At 47.8% G+C, this 14,260-nt stretch overlaps 1 protein-coding gene and 1 long non-coding RNA gene across 4 annotated transcripts in view; one reads left to right on the top strand and one right to left on the bottom strand.

Annotated features, from left to right (window-relative positions):
* The window catches only part of HSF2BP (heat shock transcription factor 2 binding protein), a 62,974-nt gene that overhangs the window by 24,413 nt on the left and 24,301 nt on the right, over positions 1 to 14,260 (top strand). For all 3 annotated transcript variants that reach the window (XM_029938843.1, XM_029938844.1, XM_029938845.1), the window contains exons 5-6: positions 1,266 to 1,398; positions 4,236 to 4,353. In XM_029938843.1, coding sequence (XP_029794703.1) covers positions 1,266 to 1,398; positions 4,236 to 4,353 — 251 coding nt within the window. The remainder of the gene's footprint in view (positions 1 to 1,265; positions 1,399 to 4,235; positions 4,354 to 14,260) is intronic.
* On the bottom strand, positions 820 to 1,593 carry LOC115291400. The gene is made up of 2 exons (XR_003908427.1): positions 1,049 to 1,593; positions 820 to 950 (listed from the first exon to the last, which is right to left on the bottom strand). It is a non-coding gene; the product is annotated as an uncharacterized LOC115291400 (long non-coding RNA).

Raw genomic sequence — 14,260 nt, 5'->3', positions numbered from 1 at the left:
TGATGAACTTGAATAGGTGGCAGTGGCAGAAAATGGGGAGCTCAGGAGAGAGAAATAGCCTAACCAGAAGCACGGGGTGAGGAGCCCGAGGTTTGTTTTGGGGCCTGTGCTGGATCAGCTGACGCAGTGGAGAGGTAGTGTGGGAAAGTCTTGGTGACATGGGGCCCCGGAAGCAGTGGGGAATGTGATTTTGGAAGGCCTCAGATGCCAGGTCATAGATTTTATCTGGCAGGTGGTAGGACTAGAGCGTTGGGCTGGAAACTCTGGGGAGACTGTCCTGACTGTGGGGGAGGGTAGATGGGAGGCGGCTCGGGCATGGAGGTGGGGCAGGAAGACCAGCCCTCGGGCCCTGTGGCGGCTCCCGCTCCGGCAGCACCTGGAATGGGGCAGGAGCAAGGGGTTGGGGGGCTCGGGGCCCGAGCAGGCGTGGTGCCAGAGGACCAGAGCGGCCAAGGAGGCTGTGGGTGCCCTGGAGGAGAGTGGGGTGGCCCTGAACAGAAGGACAAGTCAGGGATGTCTGGTAGGAGCCCAGCAATACATTACTTACGATTTCGAGAACTGAACATCATGTGTGACTTGAGGTGGAGAGATTGGCTGTATTTTCACCTTTATTGAGGTGTAACTTATGTAGCATATAGTTCAGTGGTTTTAGGTCATTTCCCGAGTTGTGTGATCATCACCACACCCCAGTGTGAGAACATTTGTACCAGCCCATGAAGCTGCCTCGTGCCGGCTGTGAGCGCCTTGGCTTTTCAGCGGTCCCTTAGAGCCCAGCGCCCCCGGGCGCCCTCAGGGTCTGTAGACTGGGAGACACTTTCGCCACGTCCCAGAGATTTATTAAACTGCCACACAGGCCTGCTCGCTGCCCTCATCTCTTGACAAGTTGAAGTTGCTGTTACAATTGTATTTGAACACCCGTTGTCCAAAGGTTGAAGCCTGTGGTCTCGTGCCTAGAGCAAACAGAACACACCTCTAGCTCTTCCTGGCGTGTGCTGGGTGGACCCCCCTGATGCCCCCACCGCTGTGTGAATTTGAACTGTTCGCTCACGTGTGCCTTATTTCACTCTGTCAGCCTGAAGGGTGAGTTTCCTGCAGATTCCAGCCTTCCTCTTTCTGGTCCTGTCGTGGGAGCTCGTGCTGAAGGAGCAGACCTCTGAGTACTGCTTCCGTCATTAAAACGAGTCTGTCTTCCGCGCCCTCGCATTCTTCGAATGTTTTGTACTGGTGTCGGCAAAGGAGTGATACTTACATTTCCCAACTTTCAGGATAAAGCTTTGAAGTTTTTCAACATCACTGGTCAAACAATGGAGAGTTTTGTGAAGTCACTTGATGGGGATGTCAAGGAGCTTGATTCTGATGAAAATCAGTTTGTGTTTGCTCTGGCCGGGATCGTAACAAGTAAGTACTTCTTAGCTGCAGGGAGCCGTTAGCGGTGTGCCTGGGGTGGTGAGAACTGCAGGGGCAGGGTGGGGGAGGTGTGCAGGAACGTCTCCCGGAACTTTCTAGATGCCCTGGGGTTCTTACCCCGGAGAGTCCAGTTCAGTGGGTCTGGGACGGGCACCAGGTGCATGTGTTGTGCAGCCTCCCCCAGGTGATTCTGATACGCATCAGTGACGAAGGTGACCGATCTAGGAAACAGGATGAGTCTACATGTTCTGTTTAGCTGGGCGCATGGAAAGAAGTCAACACAGAGCTTTCGCTGTAGCTGCTGGTTATTGGGAGATACCGTTGTCTCGCTGATGTCTAGCTAAGGTAGAGCCTTCAGCTAAGTGGGCGTGAAGCTCTTGCTGCTGTTTGGTGGGAAGCCTAAATTGTTTCCCAAAGATGATAGGTATTTTCACGTTGCAAATATCCGGCAAAGACGACTGTGAGGGGTAAAATCGAGTGACTAAGTAATTGATGAGCCGAGTCTCAGTGCTGTGGGACGGGATGGATGCGGTGAGTCCTGGAGTCAGTGAACTAGTCAGACGTGTGGCCGTGACCGCTAGTGTTGTTCTTCACGGTTTTACTCTGTTACACTGCTCTGTCCTCTCTGCTGTGTCCTGTGCTGCTCCGAGGGCAGTTCTCTGCTGTTAAAGAGAGAGGAAACCTTATTAGCAGCTACTGAAATCCTAATGAGGTAGAACCGGCTAGCCTCGGGTTTCAGGTGCTTTGTCACAAGCCTGCGTGGTGCTTGAACTCACGAAGTGTGAGATCATGACTTGAGTCAAAGTCGGATGCTTACCCGACTGAGCCACCTCACCACCCACCCCTCCACAAATCATTTTAGCAGTTTTCTGCTGAAACTACAGTAAAGCAATCCTCTGTCGTGTGGTCTTAGAACTGACGCCTGAGCAGCCCTGACAGATCGGCTAATACCCGACCTGAGCTCCTCAAACAAGGACAGCCGCTGACTTTGCTCAGGGCTTGGCCGGCCGACGTCTGCTCTGTGCTGCACGGGGCCCCGGCTGGGGCGGCCCCGCTTGCCGAGGCTCGAACAGCCGGGGGCTCGCCCAGTGTCTGTCTCTTTCTCTCCGCCTGTGGTCCCAGGGCTTCTCCGTGTCCTGTCTGGTCCCTGCATCCGGGCAGCCTTAGGACAGTTAGATTTCATTCTTAGTGACTCTGGGCTTCTAGAGGAAGTGGCCCGAGACCGAGGTGCAAGGCATCAGGCTCCTTCCTGCCTTGCTTGGACAGTCACAGCGTCAGTTCCGCTGCGTGCTGCTGGTTACACGTGAGCCACAGGTGGGGACGACGCCGGGCTGTGCATGCTGGAGGCGTGGCCTGCTGGGAGGTCACCCCTGGGAACTGGCCGCCGAAGTGCAGCGGGAACAGATGTCTTCCCGTGGGTTTCCAGGAGGGGGTCTGCTGCAGTTACATGAAGAGGGTTTTCCTCTGAAAAACTACCTCAGACTTTCTAGGGGTTTATGATGTCAAATGCTGAAAGCTTCAATTTCCCCCTAAATGTCTCGTTGCTAAAATTGGAGTGTGTCGTACACTAGAAAATATAGTTGTCCCGTTCAGACCCACCGAGCACAGAAGGTAAGTTTGTATCAGTGAAGGTCCCAGCTTCAGTACAGTGTAGCTGTTGGGAGATTATGTACCAAATAACACAGCACCAATTTATGAGGCAAAATTTGCTGGAAAGGCTCCTGGGTCCAGGAGACTTTAATATACCTCTTTTGATTCTTCTTAGCCCAGAGAGACAAAAATACATAGGAACGTCTAGGATCTGATTCCACAAAGTTGATCTGGTAGCATAGATAAAATGTTATAACCTGAAATTTTATATTTCACCCTCAGATTATAGTTAATCAAAGACAGAACAGGTAAGTGGTAAAATTCATCCTCCACTCTTGCTAATTATTAGCCAACTAAAAATAGAAGAAAACCTCTTTAAACTAGTGAAGGACATCTCCCAGGCTCACACAGCGGACGCCATGTTTATGAAGCGTTCCCATTAAAGTGGGGGGCCCGGGCTCCCGGCCTGCTTCTCCTCCGGTTTGGCCTGCTCCTTTGAGTGAGGAATTTAGTTACTATGAATCGTGCTTTATTGTCGGCGCTAGCTAGAGAAAGGTCTTACCAACACGCACAAAATGCACGTGGAGCATTGGCATGTCCTTCCGGGCATGTGCCAGTGTGGAGAGAGCCGGGAGGAGCTGCGGCCGCGCTCGGTGCGAGGCAGGGCAGTCACCTGGGCTGATCCCCATGCTGACTCGCGAGGCCTCGGGCATGAGGAAACATTCGTGCTGACCCACGATTGGGCGTGAAATTGAGAAAAAGAGGTTTCTCAGGGCCAGAGTTCATGCTCTTTTTTGACCTCATGATTTCAGTTTGGGATCGTGCTTCAGAGTCATGAGGCTTTCACTTCTGGGATTGAAGGTGACCCTTAGCGTCTTTGGTCCCAGACAAAGCAAGGCGCAGCCGCTTTCCGCTTGGACCCTGACTGCCCACAGCTATTGTGTCCAGGACTGTGGAGCAGGTGTCCGCCTGCCGTACCATGGCCAGGCCTCACACATGCTCAGATTCCAGAGCTCGGGGCCGCTGCTGAGGCATCTGCCGATCACAGAGGACGTGGCTCAGTGTCCCAGTGCCTGTTGTGCTCGTCACAGCTTCTGGGCTGTCAGCTCTGTGGACAACCTTGTTCGGTAATTCCTCGTGGGCTGGAGGAAACCAGCATAAAATACTGTCTTGGGCAGACTCTTCCAGACTCTAAAGTAACAGTGATTTTGATGCTTCCTTTTATCTTTCTGTTGCAGATGTTGCTGCCATAGCCTGTGGTCGAGAATTCTTGGTTAATTCAAGTCGGGTGCTGTTGGACACCATTCTGCAGCTTCTGGGAGACCTCAAGCCGGGACAGTGCACCAAACTCAAAGTGTAGGCTGGACGATACTAAAAAGATCATGTTTATTTACGTATTAGGTAGAATTTGATGATTGGGCTGCTTTTTCAAGTAAACACAGTTACTTGGGCAGTAATTTTGAAAACAATAGAAGACACACATTGTGGGGAGAAGTAAGGGATGTGCTCTTGTGCCGCAGAGTGTTCTCACCGTAGGGCATCAGTGAGTCCTGCACACCGTCACGGGGCGAACACCGTCTCGGGATGGACACTGTCACAGGGCGCTTTAGGGTCATCTTAATCTCCTCAGAATGAACCTAAATAGGTGATTGTCACGGCAGCGTCCTACCTCCGGGTACCAAAACCTGCCTTCGTTTTCTATGGGTAACACCCTTAGTGGCTCAGACAGCCCCTGCTTCATGGTCCTGTGGGTCAGCAGTCCGAGAGAGCGCACCTGGGCTCCTGACCGGGGCCTCACACGGCCAGGACCCACGAGTCCAGGCTGGGCTCTTGCAGAGGCCCTGGAGGACCCCTTGGGGGCACGCTCGGGTTGCTGGTGAACCCGCTCCCTGCACGTGGAGGACTGGCCTGCGGGGCTTTCTCCGCCTCCCGGGCTGACGGAGTTTCTGCTCCTGGGAGCCGCCCTCCTCCAGCTCTTGCAGCACACGAGTCCTTACACTCGGACACCCTCGGGCTTCCTCTTCGAGCAGCTGGAGAAAATGCTGTATGTGGACGGGCATGGGGGGTGTCGCTGAGGCGTGACTGGATAAACTCCCTTTTGATCAGTCCAGAGTCAGCCAGTTAGTAACCTCAGGTCTGCTGAGACCCTCTGCCATGTAACTGGACATGACCGGGGTGTGTATGTTCAGCCTGGGGATCAGGGCCGGAAGTCTCGGGCCATTTCAGGATTCTGCTCACTGCACTGGGCGTTCTGAGTGGTTGCTTTTCCTCCTGGGAGCATTGACGTCTTTGTCAGGTACTTTCGTCTCCGTCATCTTGGCCTGGTGTCTCTTGGTTATCTTTTCCCACATGAGTTGGGGTTTTTCCTATTTCTTCTTGTGCTGAGCAATTTTAGGTTGTACTGTGGATATCTGAGTACTATGTTTTGAGACCCTGGGTCTTGTTTAAACTGTGGAAGAAATTGATGGTTCTGTTTGAGCAGACAGTCTGGTTGGGTCCAAGTGACAGGTTCTCACCGGCCTCCTCTGTATTGTGTTTTTAGTGTCATTCCTACTTTCAGAAAGCCTTCATAGGACAGCTGGGTCTGCCCCTCCCATGTATGACCTGCGCCAGCCCGGGACTCAGGCTGGGATGTGCTCCTCCTGATTAGATTCGTGCATGCCTCGTTTGGTGTGAGGCCGGGGGCTACGAACCACCCTGTGGGGTCACTCGCCTGATCTCTTTATCGCCCACAGTGTGCCTGGTACTTGTTAGGTACCCAGGGCTCCCCTTCTGGTCCTTGGCCTGAGTGCTGGGGCTCCGCGTGCCCTGCCGTGGCCTGTGCTTCTGCAGCTGTGCCCGAAGCAGGGCTTCAGAGCATCACGGCCCCTCCCGGCGGTGAGGACGAGTTCCTGCCCTCACCGCTCGAGCCCGGGCCTGAGGTCTTCTGGTGCGGTGCGCCTTCCTGCACGCGGCGGCGCCACACCTGGGCTCGGGGGCTGACGGTAAACCTGCTGCTCATTTGGTGGCTCTCGTAATTCCGGACTCGTTCCCACTCTGCTGCTGCTGTTGCCTTTCCAGGGGCTTCACATAGCTGCTCCGTGTCTTCCGTTGAGAAGTCTTAGCTGCATTCCTCGGAAGCAAGAGGGCGGGGTGTGTCCACCCCGTCGTATCTGGAACCAGAGTCTCGAGTCTGTTCTGGTATTTTACGCTAACAAATATGTGACCATGAGCGATACATTTAACACAACATACATATCACTTGTGTAGTTTCGTGTATATTTTTACAAGTCTGTGTATGTAGTTAATTCCTTCTAAATATCTTGCACCAAGAAGATGAGACGTGGATTTCCTTATCCCAGATCAATGGACATTAGGTTATTTCCAGGTTTTACTCTGCAGATGTGATGGTGTCGTGAACATCTTTATCTGCTTGCTCGCCTGTGTGCGCGTTTCTCCGGGGGTCTCCCTGCAAGCGCAGCGTTTAAGCACCTGCACACTTTCAGTTTGATAAGACGCTGCCACGCGGGCCACTGGAGCGCAGACTTCCACCACACCCTCCTCAGCCCTTCACTGTTGGTTCTCTTCTTACACAGATCCGTGTATTAGCTACATCTGTCTGTCTGCTTGTCTTTAGGTGTGTATTACCAGTAAGGTTGAAGCTCTGCACTTTTTCGTAACATTTTTCCTGTGAATAACTTGTTCATGTCTGTTGCCTGTGTCCTGTTGGGTTGTATTTCTCATAAAGAGTTGTTGTCTGTATTTGTTCTGGATAATGCTCATTGTCTCTCTTGCCTCTGTGGTCTGTACAAGGCCAGTGTTTGGGGGGCCGTTTAGCCCCCTCCTGCACTTACGAGGCAAGGCTTTGTGCGGGCGCCGTGTGCCTTCTAGTCTCTCTGGTTCCAGTGCGTGAGGCTCTGGGCCTGCATGTGTTAGGCGGCCCCGTCCTGCGCCGGGAGATGGCGGCCCGTCCTGCGCCGGAAGGCGGTGGCCTGTCCTGCTCCTGTCCTGCTCCTGTGCCGGGAGACGGCGGCCCGTCCTGCTCTGTCCTGCGCCGGAAGGCGGCGGCCCGTCCCTGCGCCGGGAGACGGCGGCCCGTCCTGCTCTGTCCTGCGCCGGGAGACGGCGGCCTGTCCTGCTCCTGCGCCGGGAGACGGGCAGACTCCCATTCAGATGCTCTCTTGGCAGCGTTCCGCCTGGCAGGGAGGGGAGCCCTCGGACAGGCCGTTGGCCTCAGGCGGGCCTCCTCACGTGACCGTCTTGGGCTGCCTTCTGATTCGCATGCCGTTTTGTTCACGCTTTTCCTCACTGCTGACTCATGACCTTGAGTCCTCTGGAACCAGGAACTTTTTTGTACTATAAGTAAACTTTCCTTTTTGGTCTCTCTCTGTCTTGACTGTAACTTGCCTCTTTCCTGGAAAGTTCGCTTTTCTTCCCACTCCTGTGATTAACGGCTGCTTGTTTTCAGCAGCTTGGGTGCCTCAGACCCAGAGCTGGGGATTTTGTTTTTATTAAAGACTTAAATCTTTTAGAGCAGTTTTAGTTTCACAACAAAATTTACTGGAAAATACAGGGATTTTCTATGTACTCTGTGTCCCCACACGTACATAGCCTTTTCCACTATCAGCATCACTTACTGGAATGTTACTTTGTATTTCTTTTTTTGCTACCAGTGAATCTGCACTGACACACCATCGGCACCCAAAGACAGTAGTGTAACCCAAGTTTACGCTCAGTGTTGCACATTCTGCAGACCGGGGCGAATGCTTGTAGCATATATTCACTAACAGCATGCGGAGGACTTCCGCTGCCCCAGAGATCTGTGTCCTGCCTGCTCCCCTCTCCTGCCCCGGCCCCTGGCAACGATCGGTCTTCCCATTGTCTCCACAGCGGTGCCTTTTCCACTGTGTCATACAGCTGGAAGCCTTCTCAGACTGGCTTCTTAGTAATATCCTTTCATGGCTTTGAGTTTTTAAGAGTTCTTTGTGAATGGATAATATTCTTTTATCAGATGTGTCATTTGCAAATATTTTCTCTCAGCCTGTGGCTTGTCTTCGTAGTCTCTTGACGTCTTTCACAGAGCAGAGTTCTTAGTTTTATTTTTTATTTTATTAATTTTTTTTACTTTTTTATTCATTTTTGAGAGACAGAGAGAGACAGAACATAAACGGGAGGGGCAGAGAGAGAAAGAGACACAGAATCCAAAGCCAGCTCCAGGCTCTGAGCTATCGGTCAGCACAGAGCCTGATGCAGGGCTCGAATCTGCAAACCACGAGATCATGACCTGAGCCGAAGTCGGATGCTCAACCGATTGAGCCCCCTAGGAGCCCCCAGAGTTCTTGGTTTTAATACAGTCCAGCTTGGTTATCAATGATTTTTTTTAATGGACCTTTGGTGTTGTGTCTACAAAGGCATCACCATGGTATGGGTCATAGGTGTTCTCCTACGTTACACCCTGGGAGCTGCATGGTATTTCGTTTTACAGTTAGGCCTGTGATTCACTGGGAGGTAAATTTTGTGAAGGGTGGTGTAATGTTTCGGTCTAAATTTATTTTTCGCGTGTGGATGTCGTGTGCCAGTACCACTTGTTGAAGAGACTGGCTTTGCTCCCTTGTGTTGCCTTTGCTCCTTTGTTGAAGATCATTTATATTTGTGTGGATCTATTAGTGAGCTCTTTATTCTGTTCCATCGATCTAGTTGTCTGTTGTTTCTCTGGTACCACATTGTCTTGATCCCAGTAGTCAGGTAATGTCTGTCCTACAACTTTGTTCTTCTTCAGTATTATGTAGGCTCTTCTGGGTCTTTTGCCACTCCATATAAACTTGGAGTCAGTTTAGTAATGGCCACAAAATAACTCACTGGGATTTTGATTGGGAGTCCAGTGAATCTACACATCAAGTTGAGAAGAACTGACATCTTCACATGGAGTCTTCCTATCCACGAACATAGAATCTGTCCGTCTTTCTGTCTTCCTTTCTTCCTCCCTCCCTCCCTTCCTTTCTCTCCTTCTCCCTCTTTTCTTTCTTTCCTCCATTTATTTTATTTCCTCCTTTTATTTAATCCATCAGTTTTATAGTTTTCTTCATGCACATCTTGTACATATCTTGTTTGATATATATCTGAGTATTTAATTTTTAGGGGAGCTAAATGTGAATGGTACTGTATTTTCCATTCCAAATTCCACTTGTATATTGTTGGTATTTGAGAAAGCAGTTGACTTTCATATGTCAACCTTGTATCCAAAACCTTGCTATAATCTTATTAGTTCCAGGAGGCTTTTTTCATTGATTCTTTTAGGTTTTCTACATAGATGATTATATTATCAGTGAACAAAGACAGTTTTATTTCTTCCTTCCGAATCTGTGTGCCTTTTATTTTCTTATTGCATCAACAAGGACTTCAGTCCCAGTGTTGAAAAGCGGTGGCGAGAGGGGACATCCTTGTCTCGTACCTGATGTTAGTGGGAAAGATGTGAGTTTCTCACCGTTAAGTATATTAGCTGTAGGGTTTTTTTGTAGATACTGTTTATCAAATTTGTCAAGTAGACTGTTGCTACTTTGAGAGATTTTTTTCATGAATGGATTTGGATTTTGTCAAATGATTTTTCTGCATCTACTGATATGATTTTATGATTTTTTTTTTTTTTAGTCTGTTGATGTGATAGATTATAGTAATTGATTTTCCAACATCGAACCAGCCTTGCATACCTAGGTTAAATCCCACTTGGTCTTGGTGTATAATTCTATTTATACTTTTCTGGATTCAATTTGCTAATATTTTGTTGAGGATTTTTGCATCTATGTTTATGAGATTTATTGGTCTGTAGTTTTATTATAATGTCTTTGGTTTTGGTATTTGGGTAATGCTGTTTTCACAGAATGAGTTAGGAAATATTCTCTCTGCTTCTCTCTTCTGAAAGAGATTATAGAGAATTGGTATAATTTATTCCTTAAATATTAGATAGAATTCACCAGTGAACCCATATGGGCCTGGTGCTTTCTGTTTTGTAAGGTTATTAATTATTGACTCATTTCTTAATAGAAAAGGGCATATAGAGATCATCTGTTTCTTCTTGTGTGAGTTTTGGCAGATTGTGTCTTTTAAGGAATTGATTCATTTCATCTAGGTTATCAAATTTATGGGCATAGAGTTGTTCATAGTATTAGGTTATTATCCTTTCAATCTCCATGGGATCTGTAGTAATGTCTCTTTTCATTTCTGATATTAGTAATATGTATTTTCTGTCCATTTTATTGTTCTTTTCAAAGAAACAGCTTTTGGTTTTCTTGGTTTTTCTGTATTTGTTTTCTATATACAGTTTCATTGATTTTTTAAATTTAAATTTTAATTAGTTAATTTTTCATCTTGAAATATTTTATTCTCATGACTTTTCTAACACCACATGTTTCTGCTTTTAATTCTCTGGCACTGGCGGCTCATTCTCAGTATCTTTATTTATTTATTTATTTACATCCAAGTTAGGTAGCAGATAGCGCAATGATGATTTCAGGAGTAGAATCCAGTGACTTGTCCCCTGTGTGTTTAACACCCGGTGCTCATCCCAGTAAATGTCCTCCTTAATGCACATCACCACTCCCGCACCCAAAACCTCTCCAACAACCTTCGGTTTGTTCTCTTTATTTAAGAGTCTCTTGGGTTTTGTCCCTTTCCCTGTTTTTATATTATTTTTGCTTCCCTTCTCCTACGTTCATCCTTTTTGTATTTTAAATTCCAAACATGAGTGAGATCATATGGTGTCTGTCTTTCTCTGGCTTCTTATGCCTGGCATCATATGTGCTCTCTAGCTCCATCTGTGTGTGTCACTGCACATGGCAGGATTTCATTCTTTTTGATTGCCGAGTAGTACTCCATTGTGTATGTATACACCCCACATCTTCTTTATCCATGCATCTGTCGATGGACATTTGGGCTCTTTCCATACTTTGGCTATCATTGATAGTGCTGCTGTAAACATCGGGGTGTATCTGCCCCTCCAGAACAGCACACCTGTATCCCTTGGATAAATACCTAGTAGTACAATTGCTGGGTCGTAGGGTAGTTTTATTTTTAATCTTTTGAGGAACCTCCATACTGTTTTCCAGAGTGGCTGCACCAGTTTACATTCCCACCAGCAGTGCAAAAGGGTTCCCCTTTCTCTGCATCCTTGCAGCATCTGTTGTTGCTTGAGTTATTAATGTTGGCCATTCTGACCAGTGTGAGGTGGTATCTCATTGTGGTTTTCACTTGTATTTCCCAGATGATGAGTGATGTTGAGCATTTTTTCATGTGTCTGTTCACCATCTGGATGTCTTCTTTGGAAAAGTATTTCTTCATGTGTTTTGCCCACTTCTGGTCTGGATTATTCATTTTTGGGGTGTTGAGTTTGAGAAATTCTTTATAGGTTTTGGATACTAACCCTATATCCTATATGTCATTTGCAAATATCTTCTCCCATTCTGTCAGTTGCCTTTTAGATTTGCTGATTGTTTTCTTTGCTGTGCAGAAGCTTTTTATCTTGATGAGGTCCTAATAGTTCATTTTTGCTTTTGTTTCCCTTGCCTTTGGAGATGTGTTGAGTAAGAAGTTGCTGTGGCTGAGGTCAGAGAGGTTTTTGCCAGCTTTCTCCTCTAGGGTTTTGATGGTTTCCTGTCTTATGTTAAGATCTTTCATACATTTTGAGTTTATTTTTGTGTGTGGTGTAAGAAAGTGGTCCAGGTTCATTTGTCTGCATGTTGCTGTCCAGTTTTCCCAACACCACTTGCTGAAAGAGACTGTCTTTATTCCATTGGATACTCTTTCCTGCTTTGTAAGAGATTTGTTGGCCGTACAATTGCAAGTCCATTTCTGGGTTCTCTATTCTGTTCCATTGATCTGAGTGTCTGTTCTTATGCCAGGACCACACTGTCTGATGATTATAGCTTTGTAATATAGCTTGCAGTCTGGGAATTTCGATGCTTCCAGCTTTGTTCTTTTTCAGGATCGTTTTGGCTTTTCAGGTCTTTTGTGGTTCCCCACAAATTTTAGGATTGTTTGTTCTAGCTCTGTGAAGAATGCCGGTGTTATTTTGATAGGGTCAGTTTCATTGATTTCTTCTTTAAATCTTATTTTTTCTTCAACTTATGTGGATGTAATTTGCTCTTCTTTCTTGTAGTTTCCTGAGGTAGAAACCTAGATGGTTGATTTTAGATCTTTCTTCTCTTCTAAGATGTATCCAATGTTACAAATGTTATAAATCCAGCGCTGCTTTGCTGCATCCGCAAATGTTGGTAAGTTGTGTTTTCATTTTCATGTAGTTCAAGATTATAAAAAGTTTTTTTAACATTTATTTTTGAGATAGAGGGAGGGAGGGGGAGAGAGAGACAGAGACTCTGAGGCAGGCTCCAGGCTCTGAGCTGTCAGCACTGAGCCCGACGCAGGGCTCGAACCCATAGACTGTGAGATCATGACCTGAACTGAAGTCGGACGTTTAACTGCCTGAGCCGCCCAGGTGCCCCCATAATATTTTTAAATGTCTCTTGAGGCTTCTTTGATTCATGCTATTTAGAAGTGTGTTGTTTGAAATCTCCCGAGTATTTAGGGATTTTCCAGTTGTCTTTCTGTCACTGATTTCTAGTTGAGTCCCGCTGTGGTTGGAGTGATGTCAAAGTCTCCAGCTGTGATAGTGGGTTCGCTGGTTTCTCCTCACAGGTCTGTCACCTTCGGGCTCACGTAGTTTGGCTCTGTTGTTAGGTGCCTACGTGTTAAGAATTTTTATGTCTTTTTGGAGAATTGACCCCTTTATTATTATGTAATACTCTTCTTTTTTGTTGCTGTTTATTTATTTATTTTTGAGAGATGGAATGTGAGCAAGGGAGGGGCAGAGAGGGAGAGTGAGACTCTCAGGCACGCTCCACACTGTCAGCACAGAGCCCCATGTGGGGCTTGATCTCATGAACTGAGAGATCATGGCCTGAGCTGAAATCAAGAGTGCGACGCTTAGCTGACTGGGCCCCCCACGCACCCTTTTGTAATATCTTTTTTTATCACTGTTAATTTTCCTTGCTTTGACATCTGCTTCTCCTGAAATTAATAGAGCTACTCCTGCTTTCTTTCGATTAGTGTTAACGTGATATATTTTCTCCATCCATTTGCTTGAATCTGTGTTTCTATTTAAGGGGATTTCTTGTGGATGCAGCTCGCTGGGCTGTGTCCATCCGCTCTGGCGGTCTCTGTCCTTCAGTTGGTGCCCTGGGACCCTGGGCACACGAGGAGAGAACGGAGGTGGTTGGATTATTATCTCCCACGCTCGTTACTTTGGTGTCCTTGGTCTTTGTCCTGTTTTTGTCTTCTACTCTTTTTCTGCCTTTCATGGTTGTAATTGAGTGTTTTATGTGGTTCAGTTTTCATTCTTAGCTTCTGAATTTATTTCTCTTTTCCCTTCTTCGGTGGTTGCCCTGCAGCTTATAATATGTTTACGCCGAATCCCAACCCACTTTCAGATTACACTGAACCAGCTCTCAGGGGCCTCTCCCCTTTTGCTGACACGGCCCCCCTGCCCCTCCCTCCCCCAGGGCCGTCATGCATGTCACGTAGGCGTCAGTTGTGACTGTGAACTACCAGCCTTGCTGTCCCTTTGAAGGAACTGCTGTTAGATCAAGTAAGATAAGAGAAATACAACTTACAACTTTTCCTGTGTTTATTCCCCCTTCAGTGACTTTGGTTTCCTTCGGGAGCTCTCAACATTTCGTGCAAGGCAGGTTTGCCAGGAAAAAATTACAATTTTTGTGTGTCTAAGCTCTTTATTTCTTTTTTGTCTTTTAAGGATAATTTCACTGAATGCAGAATTCTGGGTTGTTGGGCTTTTCCCCCTCGAAACACTCTAAATATTTCACTGTCCTCTGTCCGTGCTCGCTCGGCTTGTGGAGAGAAGCTGATGGCATGTCGTGTCTGGGCCTGTGTGGGTGAGGTGCTCTTTTCTGTGGCTGCTTCCAGGACGGTCTCTTTCTCTCTGATCCTCTGCCGTGTGGCGGTGCTGTGCCCGGGCGCACAGGAGCTTTGCGCTGAGCTGCTGGGGTCCTCGGAGCCTCCCGGGCTGGGGTTTGGTTCCCTCGTCCGTTCAGGGAACTCTTGGCCTTTGCTGTGTCAGGCCTGTTTCTGCAGCTTTTTCTCCCTCTTCTCCTCCGGCACCCACCGCGCGGAGGTGCCACCTTCCTTTTTGTCCCGCACCCCTGGGTTTTCTGTCCTGGGTTTTGTCTTCGTTGCCTTTGCCTTTCAGTTCTGGGGGTTTCTGGGGCTGCGTCCTCCA

Source organism: Suricata suricatta, chromosome 5 (genome assembly GCF_006229205.1).
Source record: "Suricata suricatta isolate VVHF042 chromosome 5, meerkat_22Aug2017_6uvM2_HiC, whole genome shotgun sequence".
NCBI classification, from domain to species: Eukaryota; Metazoa; Chordata; class Mammalia; order Carnivora; family Herpestidae; genus Suricata; species Suricata suricatta.
The sequence above is the reverse complement of the archived record's forward strand: the minus strand, read 5'-3'. Positions and strand labels throughout refer to the sequence as shown.